The sequence below is a fragment of the Pan troglodytes genome, chromosome 19, assembly GCF_028858775.2.
Source record: "Pan troglodytes isolate AG18354 chromosome 19, NHGRI_mPanTro3-v2.0_pri, whole genome shotgun sequence".
NCBI lineage: Eukaryota > Metazoa > Chordata > Mammalia > Primates > Hominidae > Pan > Pan troglodytes.
In genome coordinates, this window is record NC_072417.2 from 73,150,362 (window position 1) to 73,177,406 (window position 27,045).

The 27,045-nt window shown below is 42.2% G+C and overlaps 1 protein-coding gene and 1 pseudogene across 1 annotated transcript in view; both read left to right on the top strand.

The window, feature by feature from the left end:
- The window catches only part of LOC134808992 (uncharacterized), a 42,748-nt gene that overhangs the window by 11,240 nt on the left and 4,463 nt on the right, over positions 1-27,045 (top strand). Inside the window, exon 5 of the mRNA XM_063800073.1 lies at positions 26,715-26,879. Within this exon, the coding sequence (XP_063656143.1) occupies positions 26,715-26,879 (165 nt within the window). The remainder of the gene's footprint in view (positions 1-26,714; positions 26,880-27,045) is intronic.
- Positions 12,179-12,967, top strand: LOC134808895 (AP-1 complex subunit sigma-2-like; annotated as a pseudogene).

Here is a 27,045-nt window from a genome sequence, read left to right on the forward strand (position 1 = left end):
ACCACCCCGGAAGGGAACATTGCGCCTTCTCTGGGGAAGGCAGGGCTGTAGGAGACACGGCAGTGCCCCACCACCTACTCCTGGGGAAGAAATGGCTCCCCGCACCAGGCCTGGATGTCCTTATGCTGCAGGTGGAGCTCAGGGATGTGAGAGCCAAGAGTGAGTGTAACCAGGGAAGTGTGCCCAATGCGGGAGCTCAGTGACCCCTAACTCGTGGGACTGGAGCCGGCAGGGCCTGTTGTAGGAAGTCCCCGGGACTCTCCCCGGTGTTTTATAAAGAGCAGTCTCCTTGTAGACCAGCTCCTGAAAGCAGTGCGAGAGAGGGATTCCTGTGTCCTTTCCACGGTGGGGAACCTGACGCTGCCACAGAGCTGGAATTGAAACCCCGGGCTGCCTGACCTCCAAACCTAGGCCAGGGTGGCGGGCATCAGACTGAGTCAGACACGGAGCTCAGAGTCGCTGGCACAGGAGGAAGGAGTGGTGGCAATACTCCCGCTCAGAGAGGCCACTGCACGAGCATGCCTGAGGCCAGGATGGGTTCCAGGCAGAGGGGACAGTCCGCAAAGGCAGGGCATGCCCTGGGAAGGAGACTCCAGTTCCACACCAGGTGTCCTGCAGAACCCACCCCAGGGCACCAGGGGCTGGAGCTGGGATCCTCCTTGGATGAGCCTCCTATGGCTGCTGCAGCAAATGACCACAAACTTAGAGGCTCAGAGCAACACACTTACTATCTCACCGCTCTGCAGGTTAGAAGTCTGACAGTGGTCTCCCTGGGCTAATGTCAAGGTGTCGGCAGGGCTGCGTTTCTTCTGGAGCCTGGGGATTCCACCCATTTCCTGGCTCTTTCCAGCTTCTAGAGGCCGCCCGCCCTCCTTGGCTGGTGGCCCATTCCTCCACCTTCACAGCCGGCCTGGTTGCATCTCCCTGGCCTTCTTCCTTGGTGACATCTCACTCTTCTCTTCTCTGTCCTTTCTTCTGCTTTTAAGAACCCTGTGACCACATTGGGCCACCCAGACAGTCTAGGATAATCTCCCTAATTAGTCAGCTAATTAACAACCTTAACTCCATCTGCAGCCTCAGTTCCCCATGGCCACGTCAATAACATATTCACAGCTTCGGAGATTAGGACGTGGCCATCTCTGGGGGCCATTGTTCTGTCTACCACACCCTTTGGTGCTAATAAGATCATTTTTTCCTTTCTCCAGGCAAATAAGCTTAGAACAAAAGCTCTCCGGAACACTCTGAACCACGTGAACAAAACCCTTACTTACTACAGGATCACTCGTGATCCACAAGACCCTCCAGTGGGTGAGGGCCCTCGGCTGCCTGCTCCCTCCCCAACCCCCACCCAGAGAAACTGATGCGGGTGCAGGGTCAAGTTCAGACCTCAGACCCAAGTCTCCCACTTTGGTCCCTTTCTCCCCTCCTGAGGGACCTGGAGGACGGAGTCTGCCCCTCCTCCTTCCCGGCATAAGCATCAGGTCAGCTGCAGTGGAGAAAGTGGTCCCTTGTGCTTGGAAAGAAAAGCAAGCATTCCTCCTGGTTCTCACTCTGCCCTTCCCCTTCCCTTCCACTACCTGGTTCACGCTGAGTACTCGGGGCCTCCAGGTGGTTGCTCATGGCATCTTGGCCCTACCACCACCACAGATGTCCCTTTCGGGAGGACTTGGGGGCAGTCCAGGGCCTTGTCTCTGGGGAGGCCTGTGGGGCTGGCTCTACACTGTGACCACAACTTTGTAGATTCCCCACGATGTAGATTGGATTGTGCACATGTGCACACACACACATTCGGAGCACGTGCAAGCGCACACTTAAGAGTGTATACCCATACATACGTACACATATCATGAAAAAATCTGTAATGAAACATATCAACATAACTGTGATTATCTCCATGTGGCAGGAGAATAGGTCATTTTTTCTTACATGTGTGTCTTGTTTTGTTTTTTCCAAATGTTCCACAATGGAGATTCATTACTTTTATGATATGGAAAAACAACAAATGTTATTTAGAAACCGAATCCATAATAGCTGTAATATTACAATAATTTAGTCTGGGCACAGTGCCTCACACCTGTCATCCCAGCAATTTGGGAGGCTAAAGCAGGAGGATGGCTTGAGACCAGGAGTTTGAGACAAGCCTGGGCAACATAGCGAGTCCCCCAACTCTACAAAAAAAAAAAAAAAAAAAAAAATCAGATTAAAAATTAAAATAAATAAAATAATTTAAACACTTTGATAAAAGAGAGTGAAAACAAATTTGGGGAGTAGACTACATGAAGGCTGGGAATCCACCGGGCTGAGTGGCCTTTTTCTTAACATCCCAAAATGGAACAACCAAACACGGCTTTAGAAACTCTTCCAGCACCTGCCAGCATGTGTGGCCTATACTTCTCTGGAGAGGAAACCCACTGGCCCAGTTTGGAAAAGAATCTAGTATGAGACTGTATCTGATTTATCTGTTTATTGAGACAGGGTCTCACTCTGTCACCCACGCTCGGTGCAGTGGCATAATCTCAGCTCACTGCAGCCTTGACCTCCTGGACTCAAGCCATCCTCCCATCTCAGCCTTCTGAGTAGCTGGGACTACAGGCATGTGCCACCATGCCCAGCTAATTTTTTAATTTTTCTTTTGTGGAGATGGGATCTTGCCATGTTGACCAGGCTGGTCTTGAACTCCTGGCTTCAAGTGATCCTCCCACCTTGGCCTCCCGAAGTGCTGGGATTACAGGTGTGAGCCACCACACCTGGCCTTGTATCAGATTCAGTACTGATTATTTTTTTAACTATTGTTAAGTTTAGCATGTCATCATTTCAGAATACACTGCTTCTCAAAAGAATGAAGGCTACAACAGCCTGAGTCTCTGTTTTTCACGAATTCCCCAGATGATTCTGAAACACACCAGCTCGAGACCCTCCACTGTTGCATGTTTGAAAGTAGCGGTTCTCAAACTTGTCTGCAACTAGAATCACTTGTGCAGCTTTTAAAACTCTCAGTGGCAAGACCGTACTCCAGACCACAAAACTCAGGGGTGGGGTGAAGGGGGCTGTTCATCAGTAGTGTAAATGTCCCCAGGTGATTTTAATGAGCAGCCAGGTTTGAGAACCAGCGTCCTAATGGGAGCAACCTCATATCCAGGTGTTGTGCCTCCTGAGCCTGGGAAACAACTCTGGCAAAAAAACTTGCGTCTGAATAACTTTGTGTTCTCTGTCTCCATCTGGTGGTCATTCCGCTACATTGCTATTATTTACCTGTGCAACTTGGGCTCTTGTACTTTTAAGAAAGTTTGCCAAAAGAATCAAAAAAACCAAAAAGACTTGAAATTTCAAGAAATAAAAATGGCTATGAAATATGCCATTATAAAGAACAGAATGATCTAAGAGTTATAAATGCATTTGAATAATGCCTCTGAATCTTTGGCAGTACTTGGCAAATTAAAAAGCAGTCAATAAGTGCTACTTATTCCCATTATAATTAAACATAAGTTAGACCCCATCTTTTGGGTACCAGTGATTCATTTTGAATGAATGGCTTTAATTCAACAAAAAAACATATTTAGTCTTATTATACCTGGCATACTGTTGGCAGTAGTGAACAGACACAGCCTGCATGGTGAGAAACATTGTGTGCGTGCATGTGTGTATGTGTGAGAGATCGAGAGAGAGAGAGAGAGTGAGAGAGAGATTATTATTTTAATAAAAAGACTGTTTGGGAGTATACCGCTCCATGAGTTTTGTAACCCCACCCCAATCAGGATTCCAAACAGTGAGAGATTATCATTTTAATAAAAAGGCTATTTGGGGGTATACTGCCCTGTGAGTTTTGTTGCCCCACCCCAATCAAGGTTCCGAACAGTTTGATCACTCCCACAAATCTGCTTCATGCTCCCTGTCGTGGCATCCTTGCCTCACCCCAATCCCTGGCCACCAACCGATGTTTTTTGTCCCTGTAGCTTTGCCTTTTCCATAATGTCATGTGTTCATACAATATGTAACCTTTTGAGAGTGGCTTCTTTAACTTACCAAAACTTCCTTCCTTCTGCTTGTTTTAGGTTTATTTTGCCCTTTTTTTTCTTTAGTTTATTAAAGCTGAGGTTTAGATTGTTGACTCGAGCCTTCCTTCTTTTCTAAAATAAGCATCAAATGCTATAAATTTCCATCTGAGCTCTTCTTTAGCTGCATCTACACATTTTGTTTTATTGTGTGGGGGTTAAGATCCTGAGGTCTGGAGTCAGACAGACGTCCTTTGGATCTGGACTCTGCCACTTGCTGGCCATGGGACCATCTTGTGACCTTGTGTCTCCTCTCTGTGGACCTCAAAACAAGTCTTTATTCAATGCCCAGGGTCCTGCCTAATATTATGGCTTTAGAGACATATTTTCAAATTGCCTCATGAGGGCCCTTTTAAAACATCAGAAACATTGAATTACTCATAAGATAGCTAAATTTATAGTAATAAAGTATCTGCCTACATGCCTAATGGATTCAGTAATGTCACTTAATAGGAGTTTGTGTTATTTACAGCAGTCTCTACTTATATTTGAAAAGAGTAACACATCACTTATTAATTTTACAGGCAATGTGTGGGTTACATATGGACTTGTGAATCTCATGCATTACCCATGTTGTCCCCCAGATACATACAGTCACTGTGGGAACAAACACCACCCTGAGTACCTGCTGCTTCCTAGGGATTTTCATGGAGATTATGGCATTTAAACCTGAAATAGGGTCGGGCACAGTGGCTCATGCCTGTAATCCCAGCATTTTGGGAGGCTAAGGTGGGTGGACCACTTGAGCCCAGGAGTTCGAGACCAGCCTGGCCAACATGGTGAAACTCCATCTCTACCAAAAATACAAAAATTAGCTGGGTGTGGTGGCGTATGCCTGTAATCCCAGCTACCCGGGAGGCTGAGGAATGATAATCGCTTCAACTCAGGAGGCAGAGGTTGCAGTGAGCTGAGATCGCACCACTGCACTCCATCCTGGGCAACAGAGCTACACTCCATCTAAAAAAAAAAGGCAAAACAAAACAAAGAAAAGAAAAGAAAACCTAAAACAACTCTGCAGAATAATTGATATTATCACCACTTTATACATGTAGAAACAGGCTCCAAGGGGCTCAATGAATTTCCCAGAGTTCTACAGTTAATAAGGGGCAGAGCCAAGATCCTGACCCTGATCTGTCTGTGTAGCATGAGAGAAATATCCACTGTGGACTGTATTTGAAAATATTCACAGATACTATGTTAATGCTATATAAACTATATTATACCTAACCTTTTATTACATATTTTTTCATTTAATAATAATTGTGAATAGATACTTCTATCAACCTATAAATCTACCTACTTCATGCTTTTAAAGGACTATGTCATACTTCATTAAATGAATTTACTATAATCTATTTAACCAACATTCCTTTAGTGAACATTTTAATTGTTTGCAATTTTTTGTTCTTGCATAGAATGCTGAAATGAACAGGATCATATGCAAGTGTTTTTGTACACCTCTAGAAGTGATTTTTTAAAATTCCTAAGAGTGAGATGATAAAATTAGTTACAAACATTTACTAACACATATTACCAAATCAGGCAGCATAATAAAAGATCATCATATTTTTATTCATTCACTTAGCAAATACTTACATCGTGCTTGTGCTGTGCTAGGTACTGCTCCTAGAGCTTGACTCCTCATGACATCCTGAGGGGAGAGCTGTAATGATTCTGTTTCATACATGAGAAGACTTTGGCTCAGAGAGGCAAAGTAACTTGGCAGAAGTTAGACAGAAAGTAGCTGGTTTGGAAACCAGGGTCTGCAGTGCCCAGGCACTTAATGACTATGTCGTCCTTCCTGATTTATTAAGGCTTTATTCCCAGAATTACTCAAATCCTAAAGAATAAATCTTATTTGATGGGAGTATCAAATGAGATTTTAAGTGCGAAAATATCTCATTAGTGTTAACAGTATATGTTTTTAAATAAGATTTTATTATTTTTCTAGCAAAAAGCTTATCAACTATATTGTTTGTTTTATTTTTAAAAAAAGGAAACTATAAACCCAATATTTTAAGAAATGACTTCATTCACTTAACACTTTTGAGCTGAGTCTCTCCTCTCATCAGTTCTCTGTGAGCAGAAAAGAGGGAGGCTTAGGGGCTTAGGGGATTAGGGGTCATGGTCACTGGGAATTGCAACAGAAACCTGTCAGAGCGCCTAGAACCTAGAAGAGTTAGCCATAGTAAATCGGTTGGTGCATATCCTTACAGAACTTTTATTTTGTAAGGGTGTGTGCAAACTAGTTATTATGTTACATCTTACATACATTTATAACCTTCCTTTTTATACCTAATGTATATTTTTCCATGATCTTGAATGCACTTTTATAACTTTTTTTTAGGTTTTAAGGCATTTTATTGCTAAGTTCCACCTCCTAGATTTGGGAAATAATCTAAAAAACACATATTTGGTGCCTTCTGTGTGCTCTGCCCAGTCACACACGTTATTCTATTTAACCTTCTGATGACCTAGGTTTCTTCACCACTCTCTTTTAGAGAGTTGCTCCCAGCAGTCATGTGACTCATGTAAGGCCATGTTGCTCCAGGTGGCTTGCAATCCAGGTTGGCTGAACTTCCAACTACACTCTCTTTGCTGTGCACTGTCCAAAAGTAGGGAGAGTTTCCTGCCTCTGGAATTCTCTATGTACAGGTGCCACCAGTTGTTTTCTTTGTGCACAGAAGAAAGTAAAACCCAGAGGCCACTATTAGTGATGGAGATGCATTGTCAGGAGAGGACAGAAGACAGGTAGAAGTTGACAGAGCTCTCATTTCTCCCACATGGGCTTGTACCATATGCAAATGGTTTCATAAGCATCTGGTAACAGTGTGTTCAGCCGCAAGAGGGAGAACAACTTGGAGCTGGAGAGCCTTCTTCTCATGCCTCACCATACTTTTGACTTCCCGAAAAAGAGGATTCAAGTGGCTCATTTTGGCATCTTGCAGTATAGTGTATTTCCACTGGGCAGGGAGTCGCAGTCTCTCTTACGCTCAGGCTGGCCACAGCGGCTTTCCTGGATATGTCTTCATCCTGGTTCAATCCTAGGGCGGGGGAGCAGGGTTGCCCGCACCTTCCTAACAGAGCCAGGCTCCCAAGTAGAGCAGCTGAAGAGGGAAAACAGTAACTGCAGGCTGCAGAACTCATTGTCTGGAGCAATATCTGGGGGCTGGGGCAGGTCCTCGGCCCACCATGGTGATGAAAAGTGCTCAAATCATCAAAGAGTAAAAATTCTACACCAAAACCCACACTTTCCACAATAGTCATGTGGATTTCTCCTCCTAGCCTGAGGGCATTTCTCGGGTGCTCCTTTCTGTGTATGATTCTTCACCTCCAGGACAGCCCAGCTCCAGCACACTCAGGACAGGCTATGCCTGATTCTGCCTGACATGCTCTAGGCTTAGGAAACTGGCTCCTGCGAGCCTGGGCTGCCACCCCTCTCCCTGACTCTGGGTTCCAACCCTGGCTTCCTGGGGTGCTTGTGGCATGGGATGGAGTTAATGGTCAGCCTGGGAGTTGGAACTTCCACATTGTGTTAGCCTTTAAAACATCAGTGTCAGCCAGGAACTCAGAAAAGATAAAGACTCCAGACTGCCAAAAGCCCCTTCTCTTAAAGGCATGAGTCAAAGGCTTTCTTCCTTTCCCACATCCCAGGCAGGATTCATCTCTACCCTATTCCCAGAATAAACAGAGTCCCATTAGGTTTTCATGCCTACAATTGTCCCCAATTTGTACTAAAGAGTAGTTGGTTCCAGACAGGAAAACCATAGCCTCCACTCTATAGAGGGTGAGAAATGTGTGTATAAACAGCCTGCATTCGAATGCAGATAGTCATGGCAGGCTGGATGAAGACCACCGCTAGTTCAAAAGATGCTTCTTTGAGAATTAGAAAAACGCCCCCTTCCAGTAGACAGAGTCCCATGGGTAAACAGACAGCACCTGTATCCTATTTAGGAAAAGTGTCCCTCCCTCTAGGTGTAGGCAGTGCCAGGGTGGAGCACTTCAGAAATGACACTGGAGATGGATGATGGTCCCACTCATCCTGGCCACCAGACATTGTTGTTCAGTGCACAACCTGGAAAATCATGCATGTCAGCCCTGGTTAGAGTGGATGAGATGAAAGTATGGGGAGATCTTATACTTGTGCTTTCATTTCCTGTTACATCTTAAGTATAATGTCATTCTCATTGCACAGACATGGAAATTAGGGCCCAGAAGGTGAAGTGATCTGTTGAAAAATAAATGGCAAGGCTGGTCTCTTCAACTCAAAAACCAGACCACTTTCTACCATGCCATACTGCCTCCTTGCCTGAAGCACTTTTAAAGAGCCACCTTCTGCCTACGTCTGCATCCTTTAGTTTTCTCAAGGCACAAAATCTTTAAGAACCAACCACCCAGCATCTTTGCATATCTTGTGTCCTGGTGTGGCAGCTGCTGACCACATCCTGAGTCACGCTCACGGCCAAGCTCCCCACTCAGGACCATTTGTCTGTCCAGACTCATCTTTTCCTGTTCTTTGCAAAGTCCAGCTAGAGCAAGCAAGTTCTTCCCAATGGGTTTTTCCCATCTCTGGTTGGCTGGCTGGCTGGTCTTCCTCTACAAACCCGCCCCCCCCTTTCCCCTAAGCAGGGCCTGGTGGCCCTGTCCTGTGGAACTGGGCTCATGAGGGCATCTGACCAGGGGCAGCTATTCCTGGTGCTGTTGTCATTGTCCTGTTTCATGTATGAACGTAGCTGCTGGCCATGTTCACAAATGAAATGTGAAATTGCAATTAATTTGGTCTTCATCTGGAGGTCCACTGAGAAGCCTCATACAAACTTATGGCCCTGTTCATCTTAAAGTGTTTTGATTCATACTTTCGAATGGCCTCATGAGGACCTTTTATAAAGTAAAAATGTTAGGCAGCCACATGATATCCATTGACCCAGTGAGGCTGTTTTACTGGATATAAGAGGTTTGACCCAGCACTTTGGGAGGCTCAGACAGGAGGATCACCTGAGGCCAGGAGCTGGAGACCAGCTTGGCCAACATGGCAAAACCCCATCTTTATTAAAAATACAAAAAAAAATTAGCCTGGCATGGTGGCACATGCCTGTAATCCCAGCTACTCGGGAGGCTGAGGCACAGGAATCACTTGAACCGGGAGTTGGAGGGTGCAGTGAGCTGAGCTGAGATGGTGCCACTGCACTCCAGCCTGGGCAACAGAGTGAGACTCTGTCTCAGGAAAAAAAAAAAAAAGAGGTTTGAAAAAATGGTAGCATGTACTTATGTTTTCACAATATTTGATGTATATAAGGATTTACCAACCTCAGGCATTAAGTGCTATCCCCAAAAGACATGCAGTTGCTGTAGGAAAAAACATCAAGTTCTGAGCTCCTACTGTTTGCCAGGCATATTCTGAGATGATCACGTTTAAATCTCAGAGTTACCCTGCAGAGTAGTCAGGGTACCACTGCCTGACAGATGAAGAAGCTGAGGCTTACAGCAGTTAAATGACTTACCCCAGGCCACATACATAATGAGTGGGAGAGCCCAGGTCTGTCTGTGAGGTATAATGAAATTAGCATCAACCCTCCACATTGGTGCCACTTGAATAAATTAACATATTCTCTCACAGAAAGTATTTTATTGGGCATAACATTTTATATGTTTTACCATTTAACATTAGTTGTGGATCTTCCCACATCACATAAATATGCCTACTTCTTTTTGGATTATATGATTACTAATCAGCGGATTTACTAGAATTCATTTAACTAATACCACTTTTGATTGTCATTTTATTTGCCTAATGTTTTTTCCTTTTGTACAGATAGATGTAATAAACATGATTTTATAGTAATATTTTTGTCTGTCTGTGAAAATGTTTACTGTACAATAAACTCCTAGGAGTAAAACCAGGTCAAAGATTATAAATACAGTATTTATTTTCATAAATATTATCAAGTCAGCCACAAGTGTTTAAATCACTAATGGCTTCAGATTATTGTATTTAATGAGTAAACACTTTTATAGTGTTTGCTTTTATAAACACACTTATTTGTCAGATATCATTCTAAATGCTTTACAAAATTAACTTTTTCAATTTTTAATATAACCCTGAGATGTATATTATGATTATCCCCATTCTACAGATAAGAACACTGAGGAGTTAATTAACTTGCCACATATCTAGGAAATGACAAGGCTAGTTGCACAGCCAGGCAGTCTGGCTCCTGAGTCCACATTTTAGACAACACTATACCTCCTGGTTCTTTTGAGGCATTACTACTGGAACTACCCTAATACTCATGAATAAACATTTCTTTTGGGGAGCGTCAAATAAAATTTTAAACAGAAAAGCGTTTCACCAACTGTCAAGCTCATAAAAGCTGTACATTATACACTTTTTTCATGATGCCCACAGATAATTTATTAATGATATCATCTATTTTAAAAGACATATGTAAAACCCAACCCTTAAGAAAGGACTCCTATCACTGTTCCCCACAGGCACCCTCCTCAGTCTTACACCTTTCCACCCCCCAAAACAAATCATTCAGCATATTTATTTCATACTGTAATATAGGAAATAGCTATTTTTTAGACTTTTTATATTATTAGCACTGATCATACAAACATGGAATAGAAATTCCTTATGTTTTATCTGGATTTAAGGTGATACATAATGGAATATATTTCTATCAAGCTGTACACATTAGAGATAATGAAATCACTTGTGTTCTAGTTTAAACATTATGGGAATTTCAGAACTGCAACATAACAAATAATCCTCGGATGAAAACTAAATCTCTCCTCCGGTCAGGCATCTATGTGCATCAGTGAGGAGAAGACAGGGACTGTGGAAGGGAAAACAGCGAGTCAGGAAGGACTGTGGCCACGTCCATTCCCCGGTCCCTCAAGTAATTAAATCCTGACCTCCTCTACCCCAGTCTGTCCTGGGGAATGGCCAACACTGGCCTTTCACAACTGTGTGTTACTAGAAATGCAACAGAAACCCAGCTGAATCCCCTCCTCTGCCCTTCTCAAAGGAAAGATCTGTCCCAGGACCATTTGTTCCAACATTTTCAATTATGAGAACTGGGAAGATAAAGTTATTTTTACATTTATAAAGAAACACATATTTATTCACACTCATTACAGGAAAGTCAGAATCTATACAAAACCAAGAGGATTTTTTAAATCCCATAATACCACCATCAAAAGAGCCACACTTAGCATGTTGGTCCACAGGCTTCTTAGCACCCTCTTCTGTTGGTGTATGCACAAAATGCACAATCACATTCTGTCTACATTTTATAATTTGCCTGTTTGTTGATTAACACTATATATTGAACAATTTTTAAGACCTGCAACATATGTTGACAACATACTTCCAAACAATGTATTTACAAATAAATGCACACACACACTATCTGTCTTATATACAACGTGTCTTACTTTCTAATTCTCCACTCTTGAAGATTTAGGTTTTTCCAACTTTTTCTTAATATATTCACCAGGAGTCAGCAACTTTTTTCCATAAAAGGCCAAAGAGTAGGCCGGGCGCAGTGGCTCACGCCTGTAATCCCAGCATTTTGGGAGGCCAAGGCGGGCAGATCACGAGGTCAGGAGATCCAGACCATCCTGGCTAACACGGTGAAACCCTGTCTCTACTAAAAACACAAAAAATTAGCTGGGTGTGGTGAGTGTGGCGGCGGACACCTGTAGTCCCAGCTACTCGGGAGGCTGAGGCAGGAGAATGGCGTGAACCCGGGAGGCAGAGGTTGCAGTGAGCCAAGATCGCACCACTGCACTCCAGCCTGGGCGACAGAGCAAGACTCTGTCACAAAAGAAAAAAAAAAAAAAAAGGCCAAAGAGTAGATATTTTAAACTCTGCAGGCCATAGGTTTCTGTTGCAACACTCAACTCTGCTGTTGCAGGGAAAGAAGCCATACACAATTTGTAAATGAATGGGCATGACTGTGTTCTTCTGGACATGGTTTGCCAGCCCCTGACGTATAACACTACAGAGGATGCTGTTAGAATGAAATTTCTTTACATATCTCTGATGATCTCCTTAGGACTAATTACTAGACATGACATCATGGTAGCTGTGGGTCAAAGGGCATGCATGCTCTGGGATATGCATTCCCAGATTGCTCATCATGAGCCTTTCTCATGTCAAAATGTTTTGTGACCACCAGAAGGCTGGTTCTGCTTTTATTACCCATGGAATGAGGAATAGAAATGACATGGCATGGCCCTTCCCCACAGCACTACGGCTTCTCTTCCTCAGCACGGCGACAGGGGCTTCCCCTTCGCCGCCGCCGCCGCCGCCGCCGCCGGCCAAGCTCCGCCGCGCCCGCGGCCCGCGGCCCGCCATGCAGTTTATGTTGCTTTTTAGTCGTCAGGGAAAGCTTCGACTGCAAAAATGGTATGTCCCACTATCGGACAAAGATAAGAAATAGATCACAAGAGAACTTGTTCAGACCGTTTTAGCACGGAAACCTAAAATGTGCAGCTTCCTTGAGTGGCGAGATCTGAAGATTGTTTACAAAAGATACGCTAGTCTGTATTTTTGCTGTGCTATTGAGGATCAGGACAATGAACTAATTACCCTGGAAATAATTCATCGTTATGTGGAATTACTTGACAAGTATTTCGGCAGTGTCTGTGAACTAGATATCATCTTTAATTTTGAGAAGGCTTATTTTATTCTGGATGAGTTTCTTTTGGGAGGGGAAGTTCAGGAAACATCCAAGAAAAATGTTCTTAAAGCAATTGAGCAGGCCGATCTACTGCAGGAGAAAACAGAGACTATGTATCACAGCAAGAGTTTCATTGGATTTAAGAAAGCGTACTAGAATACGTGCTGGAGTACTGACATGCATCAAAATATAGTAGGATATATACATTCAGTTTGTAATGACAATTTTGTCAAGTTTATTATTTATATTTTAGCATTACCTGAAAAGTCTAATTACATTAAATCCCAAGGGATAGTCCCAATTACTTCATTAAACTTGTATTTTCATAGGGAATTTTGCTTGGATAATGATCCATTATTGGGGCTTATAATTTATTTTTTACACAGAATATGGAAATAGCTTCAGAGGTTCTTTGACAAAAAAGCATTCATTAAATACTGTGAATCACTAATGCCATTGATACAGAAGAATTTCCCTATGAAAATGAGAGCTTCTGTGAGAAAATGAAGTAGTTGGGAGTTTAATTTCTTACTAATATGATTTTAACTTGCTGCTTCATTCCACTATATTCTGAGTTGGGGGGAAAGGGCAGCTATCTCTTTAAAATATTTAGGAATTCTTTGAGGATTAAAATGTAACTGGCTTTTGTCCTCAGATACGTTTGTAATTAATGGTTGTGTAAGTTTAGGGATTTGTTAGATATTTTTCTTGGAACAGTTTACATGATTTTGTAGTTCAATATTTCAAAGTTTCAAATTGAATAAATATTAAAATGAGGATACTTTAAAGACACTCAAATAAGCAATTTTAAACTTGCTTTCTGGTGGGGATATAATCCCTTTGAGAGTCCGAAGGATGATGGGCCGTCACCCCAGGAAAATTTGTACATCATTTTGTTTCTAATTTCAGGGAACTCTCGGAGCCCCTAGAAGTCCTTCTGTAGACACTCATATCTGGAGAGTTTGTTAAAATCTGTCTTGAGGATTTTTAAAAAAGTAATATCCTCAGTCTCAGTCAAATTCTTTGGATTTTTTGCTTTTGTAGGTATAAGTAAACAGTTAAAAACCTTCATTGCTACTTAAAATACCAGATGAGTGACTACTTTTCCAGTTTTTTGGGGAAAGATTTTTCTCTAGTTTCTTTAGTTTATGTAATACAAATGAACTAATGAATTTAAACACTGGTGGAAGGGGAATATTCTAATTGAATTTTTGGTCAACTCAGTATTGACCAGATGACTTACACTGAAAATCTTTTCATAATATTAGTAGTAAATATAGTGTTTTAGGATTTTGTAAAATTTCTGGAGGATGTCTGTCATCATTTTGAACACTGTATGTAGTAAAGTTAGAAAAAAATGAATCTAAAGTCTTGGGCATTGTTTAGAAGTTAAATATTCAGCCTTAAACCAAAGAAGGAAAGCAAACAGAAACTTAAGTTTTAGTTATCTTTACTGTGAACTAAATGTTCTAGAAATCTGATTGTGTCTGTGTCAGTTTGTATACTGTGTGTAAGAATATATGCATTTCTTTTGTAGCCACGTCATGAATATTTTAATGTCCCTGTGTACTAAATGACTACTCATCGAGTATGCAGAATTTCACAGAGGAAATAGAATGCTGATATACATATGAAAGAAAATATCCTCAGCATGGTGATTTATTGTCTTGTATAATAATAGTAGAACATTTTAGAACTAGTACTTTTATGATTGTATTTTTTTCCTGTTCACATTCCAAACTTTTCTGTATTTTCATTCTATATGTGATCTTGATACAGCTCATTCCTCTCTGCAACTGATTTAATCTCATCTTGACAAAATATGACCTAGAAGTGTTTTGAGTAATATTAAATCTTAAACACATACATATTATTAATGAACCATCTGTGATTTATCTTATAAGAGGAAAACATGACAATCATTAAAATGTTTACCAAAGAAAATATAGCTGAAGTGCTAGGTCAAAATAAGCAGTGCCATAATATATAGTGTGGTTTGGTCTTCAAATATTGAGGTTAAAAAAAGAAACTATTTTGTGTGATTATCTTACAATCTGTATGAGCTAATGTGTTCTAATGTATCAGATAAAAGTATATGTGAAAATATTACAAGAAACCAAAATTAATTTGTACCATTATATAATATTTAAGGTTAAAACATTCAGTATTAAGAAATTTTGTAGTGCCACATTTATTGAATCACATTTGTGCTATATAATAATATCAAACAATCCCTTTAAGAACTTATTAGAGAGCTATGTCTGAAGTCTGTTCTGCAATATCTGTTGCTGAATAATAACTCTTTCAAAGCATTAATGCTGAGTTTATATAGTTCAAAAATTCTAATATTCATTCAGTTTTAATACCTAAATACTTATATTTTACTAGTGATGGCATTCTAATATATTAAGTCCTCATTTAAATACTTAATACTTTGTTAACTGTGGCATTATATTTCTGAATTTTAAAACCTTTAATATTGGTAACTATTGCATATTCTTTTAATAAAACATGCAGCATATTTTTTTATAAAAGGAAAAGAATTCATTGTTTATATATAGAGAGCATAAAGCCTAAGTTAAGTAAGTTATTAAACAATAACTTCACAAGATGTTCAAATCGATTTACCACTGAAAGAAGATCTATGAAAATGTGTTTTGACCAAACTTAGTATTAGGCAGGTACACAGGTAAGATTTTCCATTCTTAACAGTCTCACTGTAATGCACTACATTTGAAGCACCTGGATGTGCTATCAGGTGGGAAATTTAGCATTATATATTGGAAGCATTGAGAAACATTGGTCTTTCATTTCTATTTTTCCCCTCCTTTCCTCCTCCTGCCCCACAATATATTATTCATCTGGTTTTAATGCTACATAAATATGCATTGTCTCATGCCTGTTTGTGTTGGATGCCTTGTGCTAAGCTGTAACAAAATGTTGCTTCTTTTGCTGTCTGTATACAGCTGCTTGCTTTAAATTAGTAGATTCTGAAATAGCTTTCCTTGCATGTCTAAAATAAAAGTATTGCATGTAAAAAAAAAAAAAGAAATGACATGGCATGTATGCAGGATATTTAGTCATCATATAGATAATCCTTGTGCACAAGTGTATTCTACATTCTTTCCCAATAAGTCTACATCTGCCAGAGTTGAAATAAAACAAAACAAAACAAACCTATTTAGCATTCTGTGTAGCAGGCCCATTCATATATGTTATTGTATTTAATTCTCAGAATTCTTATGACCTAGGCATTTAAATTAAAAAAATTTAGTTGACAAGGATTGTATATATTTAATGCATACAACATGATGATTTCATATATGTATATATTGTGTACTAATTATCACAAATTTATTACATCCATTATCACCTATGCTGTACATTAAATCTCCAGCATTTTTTCATCTTACAACTGAAAGTTTATAGCCTTTGATTTATAGCTTCCCATTTTCCCCACCCCCAGCCCTTGGCAACCACCATTCTACTATCTGTTTTTATGCATTTCACTCTCTTAGATTCCACATAGAAGTGAGATCATACAAAACTTGTCTTTCTGTGTCTGGCTTATTTCACTCAGCATAATATCCTCCAGGTTTATCCATGACAGGAGTTTCTTCTTTTTAATGGCTAATAGTCCATGGTTTATATACATATTATTTATCCATTCATCTGTTGATGGGCACTTAGGATGTTTCCATATCTTAGCTATTGTGAATAATGCTGCAATAAACATGGGGCACAGATCTCTCTTCAAGATTCTAATTCCATTCTGGGGAGTATATATCCTGAAGTGGGATTGCTGAATTGTATGGTACTTTCACTTCTAATTTTTTGAGGCACTTCCATACTGTTTTCCATAAAGGTTATACCACTTTACATTCCAACCAACAGTGTACAAGGGTTCTCTTTTCTCCACACTTTCACCAACACTTGTTATCTCTTCTCTTTTTTAGAATAGCTGTCCTATCCTATGTGGCAATATCTCATTGCGGTTTCGATTTGCATTTCTTTGATGATTAGTGACATTGAGCACCTTTTCATATGCTGGCTGGCCATTTGTATGTCTTCCTTGGGGAAAAAAAAGTCCATTCAGGTCCATTACCTATTTTTAATTGGGTTATTTATGTATTTATTAATTTTTGCTATTGAGTTGTGTGAATTCCTTATATGATTAACCCCTTATCAAATATATGGATTGCAAATATTTTCTTCCATTCCATAGGTTGCCTTTTCATTTTGTCATTGTTTCCTTTGCTATGTAAAACGTTTTAAGTTTGATATAGTCCCATTTATTTATTTTTGCTTTTGTTGCCTGTGCTTTGGTGTTATGGCAAAAAAATATTATTGCCAAGACCAATGTCAAGAAGATTTTTTCCCTATGTTTCCTTCTAGGAGTTATATGGTTTCAGATATTACATTTAAATCTTTAATCCATTTTGAGCTAATTTTTTGTATATGATGTAAAACAAGTGTGCAATTTCATTCTTTTGCAGGAACTTTCCCCAACACCATTCATTGAAGAGAGTTTCCTTTCTACATTGTGTATTCTTTTTTGTAAAAGTAGAGTGAAAGGAAGCCTATTAAGAAAGTAAAGGAATAAAAGAATCTACATTGTGTATCCTTGATGACCTTGTCAAAGATTAGTTGACCATATATGCATGGGGTTATTTCTGGTGAGCTTGGTAGTTTTATCTCCCTCATTTTATCGATGAGGAGGCCGAGTCTCAGAGAGTTCATAGACCTGCCTAAGGTCACTCAGCTAGAGGTGGTACAACCAGGGTTTGAATTGAGATCTGCCAAGCTTCCGAGTTTATTCTTTTTCCCCCACACCAAGGATCCTCAATTCTGCCTTACTGACATCAGGATCCAGTCAATTCTTTGTGATGGGGGCTGTCCTGCACCTGGCAGGATGTTTAGCAGCTTCTCTGGCCTCCACCCACTGGATGCAAGGGGAATGCAGAAGAGGCTTGCTCATTCCCCCATTTAATCCTCAGGACAATATCTGACATAAGTGTTATGTCTTTTATTTCATAAATGAAGAAAATGAGACTCAGAAAGGTTTAAGTGAGTTACCTAAGAACACAGAGACAGCAAGAGGTAGAACTAGGAACTGAACACAGGTGTCCACATGGGACAACAAAAAATGCAGTTTCCAGCTTCTTTTGAGTCTCTCATTTCAACAGTTACCATCATCTGGATATGAGCTGAAGTACAGGAAACCTGGGCTGAACTCTCCTCCCATCAGGCCTAGGAGCCCCAGACCAGAACCCCAGCCCAAGGTCTCCCAGTCAGGCCCGCTGGAGGGAGCTGGCATCCACACTGGCCAGTTTCCCAAAGCTACAGGGATGCCAGTCTCACTGCTGATGAACAAAAGGAAGGGCATTTGCTTCTCCTGCAGGCTGTCGGGATTTAACACAGATTCCTTTTCTTGCTCTCTTCTCTCGTAGCACAAAACAGGGTGGTCCATCCCCCTCCCGGTGTCCCAAGGCTTTGTTGCATGTTCTCTTTAATTTCTCCCACTCTCGCAGTGCACCCTACCCTCGTCTCCCTGGCAACCTTTCTGCTCTATCCTCTCCACACCTGGATCACAAGAACACTTGGGAGGCCCCTTAACAAGCTACATCCCAAATTATCATTCCCCTTTGTCCTCAGCCAGTGCCCAGGTCCAACTCGCTCTCCTGCGGTGACTTTCTTTCCTGCCCAATATGGTTTCATCATCTGTAAATTGGGGATAATTGAAGTCTTGATCCTGATATTGGGCTCTCAAAGCAGAAGTAGCAAGAAGTCACTTAAACAAGAGGAGACGTTCCTTGTGAACCAAAAGGGCACTGGTCAGAAGGGCCGTTCCTTCTTCTCTCAGGCCTCTCCAGCACACCCTTGGCTCAGCCAAAGAAGAGACTCAGGCTGTGCTTCTGTGCCGTCGGGATAACATAGGTACCTTGTCCTTGACCCTGCGACTTTAACAGTTTCCTCCTGTGGCTCAGTTCTACAGCTTCAGTGACACAAGGTGGTTTTTGCTCAAAATGGCCTTTAATAGGTTAAGTTACTTCTCTGTCACTCTAAGTCTGTGTGGAACAGTTCTAAGTAAGAGACATTTATTCCTCTGATCCCAAGGAAGGGAGGAAAAGGCAATGACATTAACCACGTGTTAGACTTCAGCCACTGGAAAACCCTGGTGTTGGCTGCTGCCAATGCAACCTGGGATAGCATCACAAACATCAAGCGATGCCAGGAGGCCCTGCTTCATTCAGGGAGCAGGGAGTCGGGATAGGCATGCATACCTGTTCTTATTCGCAGAGACACTTCCTCTTTATCTATTTCTGGGTGAGAACCAGCACCGTTTCCCTGGTGATGGGGGCCCCAGCTAGGAATCATATAGGGTAGGATGCTACCCTATATGGTTTGAAATATCATGCTGGAGTCTGAAATGGTCATGCTGGACTGCAACACCTTGTGGGTCCTCAAATGATTATGAGTTTCTGCCCTCAGGCACATAAGGCCCCAGCAGAAGCAACCTGAGAGTGGACCTGAAACGGCATGGGTATGTGTGTCTGTTGGGGAATCATAGAGAAGGTTTCTATTCAGTATGGACCTCAGGGCCATGTTCGCCTGACTCCAGTCCCAGCACAGCCACTCACAAGCCTTGACTGTGAGCAAATCACTTATGTTCTCTGAGTTCCAGCTCCCTTATTTCTCTAATGGGAATTGGATATCTCACTACAACCCTGCTTTTGTGCAACTGGCACACAAGAGTTGCTTGCTAAGTGTGAAAATCCCTTACTGACATCAGAGGCCTCTCCTTCTGTTTCCCTGCTGATCAACAGCTGTGGCCAAAAGCTGACTTTAGCCAAAAGCTAAATTTTTGCAAGAATTTAATATAAATTTATATTAAATATAGAAATAGAAACAAAAGGGCTAAATCTGCCTGTGTTACAGGATCTTGGTTAATGCTAAGATCTCAAATGACCTGAGTCAATTACGTAGTCTCTTTCTCTGCCAAGATGATTAAACAGTCCCTAAAATAAAGGCTATGGGTCTTGGGTTCTCCCAAAACTTTGAGAAATAAAGAGGGGACCTCTATGCTGGGTTGTAACAATTGCACCTCTCACCTGATAGTGGCTTGTGGTATCCCTGGAGTCTAAAATCTACATGATGCTCCCTGGGAAGTGGCTGCTTTCTGACTGGTATGCTTGGATCTGTGCAATGGACAGTCATTGGTGGCCCAGAAATCTTTACTTATTTCAGGCTGGTCCAACTCCAAAAAAAAAAGTGTCCACTCTACCCTTTTTCTCCTCTTCACTGAACTTCCCTTTCTCAGTTTCATGCTGAAACCCCAAGACTCACAAATATTACCTTCTTCTATGCCAACAAAGTGCACAATGATGTCACCCCAAAGTCTTCCGGCCTCACCAGCCAATAGGAAGGAATGAAATTACATCTGAAATACACCATGGGCTGGCACTTCCTAAATGTAACATGACTATAGTATTCCACAACTATAACACTGCCATTTTTTCAGAAAAAAATTTATAATTGTTCCATGGCAGGCAGGTCTATGCAAACCTACCCCCAAAGTACAAGGAAGCTGAGAGGCTGAAGAAAGAGGCTGACAAATCCTATCTCTTAGAAGTTAACATTTAATAGGGACCTACAAACAGAAGCCATGTCTGTGTCTCTGGTGGTGGAGAGATGAGATGGTGGATCCCTGCACCATTACCCCACAGACCCAGGGCTGATATACCACAGGAAAAGGGCATACATGATTCAGAAGTGATGTGTAGGACAATTAAAGTATGATAACACCAAAGTTGTTTTGACCTAAGAGCAGAATTTACAATAAGTATGTGCTGTTACACAAGGAATAACAGACAAACTAGAAATTTTATTTATCTATTTTTTGAGATGGAGTCTCGCTCTGTCGCCCAGGCTGGAGTGCAGTGGCATGATCTCGGCTCACTGAAAGCTCTGCCTCCCAGATTCTCTTACGCCATTCTCCTGCCTCAGCCTCCCGCATAGCTGGGACTACAGGCGTCTGCCACCATGCCCAGCTAATTTTTTTGTATTTTTAGTAGAGACAGGGTTTCACCATGTTAGCCAGGATGATCTTGATCTCCTGACCCTGCAATCTGCCCATCTCAGCCTCCCAAAGTGCTGGGATTACAGGCATGAGCCACGGCGCCCGGCCACAAACTGGAAATCTTAATGGCCTTCCCAGAGCAGAGGTTAATCTGAAGGCAACATGGCAGATTAGCATCCAACATGGAGTTGCTTTGGCCTTCACACAGTGACTTCAAGAAATTAAGAATCCCCAAAAGTAGCCACTCTCTTTAGGAGTACAGTGGAGGGCGGCAGCAGTGGTGGTAGTGATGGTGTTGGTAGAAGAAAGAGGTTAGGCTGACTTGTCAAAGTCAGCCATTCTAACTGACTTTTGAATCATTAGATTCTCCAATGAGAATCTGCATTGTCTTAATTAGCTGCTGCAACAAAATTAATTGTCCCAAAGCTCAGTGGCTTGAAATAACAATTGTTCTCTGTTGCGGAAAGTCAGGAACCCCAAACGGAGGGACCGGCTGGAGCCGTGGCAGAGGAACATAAATTGTGAAGATTTCATGGACATTTATCAGTTCCCAAATAATACTTTTATAATTTCTTATGCCTGTCTTACTTTAATCTCTTAATCCTGTTATCTTCGTAAGCTGAGGATGTACGTCACCTCAGGACCACTGTGATAATTGTGTTAACTGTACAAATTGATTGTAAAACGTGTGTTTGAACAATATGAAATCAGTACACCTTGAAAAAGAACAGAATAACAGCGATTTTTAGGGAACAAGGGAAGACAACCATAAGGTCTGACTGCCTGTGGGATTGGGCAAAAAGAGCCATATTTTTCTTCTTACAGAGAGCCTATAAATGGACATGCAAGTAGGAAGGATATCGCTAAATTCTTTTCCTAGCAAGGAATATTAATATTAATACTCTGGGAAGGAATGCATTCCTGGGGGGAGGTCTATAAAGGGCTGCTCTGGGAATGTCTGTCCTATGCGGTTGAGATAAGGACTGAAATACACCCTGGTCTCCTGCAGTACCCTCAGGCTTATTAGGGTGGGGAAAAACCCGGCCCTGGTAAATTTATGGTCAGACCAGTTCTCTGCTCTTGAACCCTGTTTTCTGTTGTTTAAGATGTTTATCAAGACAATATAAGCACCGCTGAACATAGACCCTTATCAGGAGTTCTGCTTTTGCCCTTGTCCTGTTTCCTCAGAAGCATGTGATCTTTGTTCTGCTTTTTGCCCTTTAAAGCATGTGATCTTTGTACCTGCTCCCTGTTCATACATCCCCTCCCCTTTTGAAATCCTTAATAAAAACTTGCTGGTTTTGAGGCTTGGGCAGGCATCACGGTCCTACCGATATGTGATGTCACCCCCAGCAGCCCTGCTGTAAAATTCCTCTCTTTGTACTCTTTCTCATTATTTCTCAGCCGGTTGATACTTATGGAAAATAGAAAGAACCAATGCTGAAATACTGGGGGTGGGTTCCCCCAGTAGTTCTCATGAATCTGTCAGTCAGCTAGGGGATCAGAAGGGGGTCAGCTGATCTGTTGGTCAACGAGGGGGTCAGAAACCCAAATCTTGCTGGTTTAACTTGTTATCCCTTACTGGTTATCCCTCCCTGTGTGAAATCCAAAACTGGAGTACTTGAACAGCAAGCAGCTTTCCTCCAAGTGGTGATTCTGGGACTAGGCTCCTTCCATCTTGTAGTCTTCACCAGCTTCAACACATGGCTTCCAAGATAGCTTGCTTATGTGCTTCATGCCAGCAATAGGAAGAAGACAGTGGAAGGCTGTGCATGGGGAGCAGGGGAGTTAGGGGTCTCACACTGGAAGTGGAGTGCATCACTTCTGCTCATATTCCATTAGCTAGAACTCAATTGCATGGCTGTAGCAAACCAATGGCAAAGAAAGCTAGGAAATGTAAGCTACTGTGTCCTCAGAAAGAAGAAATGAGTCTGGTAAACAGCCAGCCAGCCTCTGCCACTCATATAGAGGCTTTCCTCCCCAACTGTGGCTAAAGTGAAAAAGACTGACCAGCTATTTACCAAACTTAGTGGTCAAGCATTCCACAGAGTCATCCTCGTAATGTGAATGTTCTTCTGACCATTCAGAGCCTACGGAGCAGCAAAGCTGGTATTTAGAGCAGCTTTTGCAAAAGGAGAAATAAAAACTTAGATACAAAAGATGGATCAACATTTCTGAGAACCTGTAATACAAGAAGGCTTGAGTTTTTTTTTCAAGTTGGAAAGAGGAAGTAAAATGTTATTATAATCAAATATGGGATTTTCCCTACATCTGAACGTGCCAGGAGGCTTTTTACCCTAGGAAGTCTCTACTTGTTAACATTTCAGATAGTGTGACTGAATGAGGAATTCTAGATAGTTCTGTGAAGACTGGGGGAAGAAGAAAAGAGGATGCCAGTCCTTGTTCCTAGGCCAAGACCTGAGCCCTGTAATATTAATATTTGGATCTAAAATCAGGTAAACAGGGGTGTGTAAGGAAAAGTCATAAACAGTGTCATGTCAAGGAGAGAGCTTGGGATTTGAAATCAGAAAGACTTGGGGAATTAAGTTGTGTAAACCTGGGCAAGCTACTCTCTCTTCGTGTGTGAAATGAAGACAACCTCTGAGAATGTTTTTGATCTTTAAAGGGGGTAGAGATAGGAGATCTGCATGTGGGGTGGGGGGTAAAATCTGGCACACAGAAGGAACTGGCCCAGTATATGCCAGTTCCTTTCTCCCTGCCCCATTTCTCTCTGTCATTCAAAGTGGCCACCATTCTTTAGAAGTCTTAATTATTAGGCAGAAGAAGCTGTTTCCCTTGGCTTAGAGAGCTTTTTTGAAAATACTTAATGCTAAACACAGGTCTATAGAATCCAGAAAGGTCAGCTTCCTATTGGGGCTTAAGCTTCCAAATACCTGTGTCATGACCCAGGATGCACATGCTGGGAGGGAAGACATAAATCGTAGCCCATCTCTGCCCATCTGTGTTGTCATCAAAGGAAACTTCCCCAAGCAACATGATGTTGGGTTAAATAACTTGTCCTCAGTCATGCAGCTACTAAGTTGGAGTCAGGATCTGAGTCCAGGTGATCTGGTTTCTGAGCTCAGATTCTTAGGCTTACCTGCCACACTATCTAGATCTGGTACAAGATGAAGAGGTGTAGGTGGAAGGATGCATGCCTTATATAAGATTGTGACTTTATTGACCCTCCCTTGCTAATGACTCTTTAGGCAGAATTGGTCACATACTAAGCTTCCTGACCTCCATATGGGAATCATGAGCCCGCATAGAGCTATGGAAGTGACAGTAATACTAGCTTCAGCCTTGGAGTCTCTTCATGGTTCAGTTTACAATATCCAGCAGAATAAAATAGGGACAGGTTCTGAGTTTTCTTTATCTTGAAATATTTCCTTAATGAAATGATACACTTTTGCATGAGCTGTCTGTAGATGCCCTGCTCTAGGGAATAGAAAGACATGCATCCCCTTTCTCAGAAATTCACAATAGTAGCTGCTAGTGTTGAGGGCCCTGTGCCAGGGGTATGTATGTGTACACATATTGTAATTTGGTCTGTCCAACATTGAAGTAGGAATTATACTCCCCACTTTACAGAAAAGAGAAGTGAGGCTCAGAAAGGGAAGTTAATTTTCCCAAGGTCACACAGCTAGCAAGTAGTGAAGCAGATGCGAACCAGACCGGTCACACTCCGGGGTCCTCACTCTCAGGCCACTGTGCTATACTCAGATCAGGCTTGTTTTCACAACCTCGAAACGGCCTTAGTAAACAGCCAGCAATAAGGGCCACATGCTGCTCCTCAACTCACTTAAAACCGAAGTAACAGTTTTGGCTGGATGGCACCTACTTTTAATCTGAGTACTCAGAAGCCTCTAGAGTGAGTTGCTTAGCTCAAAGCAGTTATTTTGTGCTAATGAAATTGTGATTACGGGTGCCACACTAGAGGAAGCAGAATTCTGTGACCTCAAAAGCTCATTTATCTGTACCCAGAGATGAGTCCAAATTATTTTCTAAGAATTTGGATGTAGCCTGACAGTAATGTGTACTAGTATAGACCACTGTCTTTGGAGTTTGACTGTGGTTCTGCCATTTAACCATTACTTGGGGCTAGTTAAACTCTCTGTGGCTTAATCTCCTCAACTGTAACGTGGCAATAATAATGCCTGTCTGTATTGGAAACCATGTGAAGTGTCTTCCTAATTACAATGGCTCTCTGAATGCTCCTCATCCTCCCAAAACACACATTATTGAGGATAATAAATGCCCATTATTGAGAGCTGAGGATGAAAGATCAGTAAGACCCCATGCTAGCCAGCAAGATACAGGAGAGAAATGTAAAATGATCATAATAAGTAATTACAATAGAGTCTGACAAGTCCTATGACAAAATAAGTACTAAGAGAATGTTACTCTCCTAGGGGTGGAAGTTGAGGAAGGTTTTGGAGGTGACATTTAGGCTGGGCCTTGTTAGATAAGAAGGATTTGCAGAAAAGGTCAGTTGTTTGCCCAAAGGACCTCTAACCAATGGCATTTCAGGAACTGTGATACATGAAGTAGAACAGAGTGGGTCTCTCCCTGTAACCTCAGAGTTAGGAACCAGAAGTGAAACATCATGTACTTTAGACTTACAAGTGAAGTCTAAAGTTGACTTCACTTTAGAAAGTGGCCCAGGGGGCCTATCACAAGGTTGCAAACTTGTCTCACTGCCCTCAACCAGCCCAGGTATCCTCCTTATCTCACATTATATAAGGTATCTTGTGGGACACACGACACATGGCCAAAAGTTATACATGTCTCCCTGCATCCTTGCCATTGGAGAGGGAAGAGGGTATATTTCTCCCTACCCCTGACACCATCCCCACTCCCCTGCAAAAAAAAAAACAACGGGAGTGTGTGTTTAAGAAAATCATTCATCTAGATTAGGAGTGCTACAAGGAGGGGGAAATGAAACCTCACTCCCCAGCTGGTTGGTTACTATGGTCCCGCCCCCACTCCCACCCCAGAGCTGCAGGACGAGAGATATCCTAGAAGAGTTTAATATGCATAACTTGAGTTTGGGTTCTCAGAAATGAAGTTGGATGAGATGAAGCAGAGCTTTATCTCAAGAAAATTACATAGCTCCTATAGGCAAAGACCATCACATCTGCCTAGGTATCCAGCAACAGGATCAGACCAAGGCAGTGGGAGACTGAGGCCACCTCTTTACCACCAGCAGGTGATAAGGGAGCACCCCTGCCTGTTCTGTACTGCTTTTCCCTGCCCTCATTTCCAGAGGTGCTAGGCCTGGAAGTTGGGGGTGGAGGTGGGCGGGTGTGGTAGGTCGGGGGAAGAAGGGAAAGAGCAGACTGCACCCTTGCTACCTGGCACCTAGCTCCCAGACTGTAATTTCTCTGGGATTCTCTCATGCCTAGCCCATGCCTGGCCCAGAGCAGACATTCAATACTTATGTTGAAAATGAATGAGTGAATGAATATACATAATAAAAGTTAATACTCATCCCTCCACCCTCCCCACGCCAGCCCCTTTTTCTCAGTCACTCACAGCTTTTTTGATTTAGGAGTCTTTTTCATTATTTAACTTTTTTTTTTTTTTAATTTTGTAGAGACAGGGTCTTGCTCTTGTTACCCAGGCTGGTCTTGAACTCCTGGGCTCAAATGATCCTCCTGCCTTGGCCTCCCAAAGTGCTGGGATTACAGATGTGAGCCACTGCACCTGGCCTGGTGTAGGAGTCTTATTTTTCTGTCAGAGGAGGGTGTTCCCTTGGCTCAGAGCCTTGCTTAGGTAATGTAGAAGGACCCAGGGTACACAGGGTGGGTGGCTATTCTCCAGAAATGTCAGTTTCTGGGCAGGGCTTAGGTGTCTGCAGTCCCTAGTCCCACCCCTGGCCTTGCATTCCAGCTCAGCGGGTGGAAGGTATAAATTTCAGCTGCTCTCAGCCCTGCTGTGTTTTTCCAAAGCCTTCCAACAGCAACATGAAGTTGGCAGCCTTCCTCCTCCTTGTGATCCTCATCATCTTCAGCCTAGAGGTACAAGAGCTTCAGGCTGCAGGAGACCGGCTTTTGGGTGAGTCCAGGCAGAAGGTAGCCCTGTTCATTTTTCCTTGAATGAGGGGGCCAGAAAGTAGGACATCAGGGACCAGTGTGTGTGGGGAGGAGAGGGGAAGAAAGGAAAGAAGAAAAGGTCTTAAAAGGCCACTGCAGGGACCCTCCAACTGCCGCTACTCAGCTCC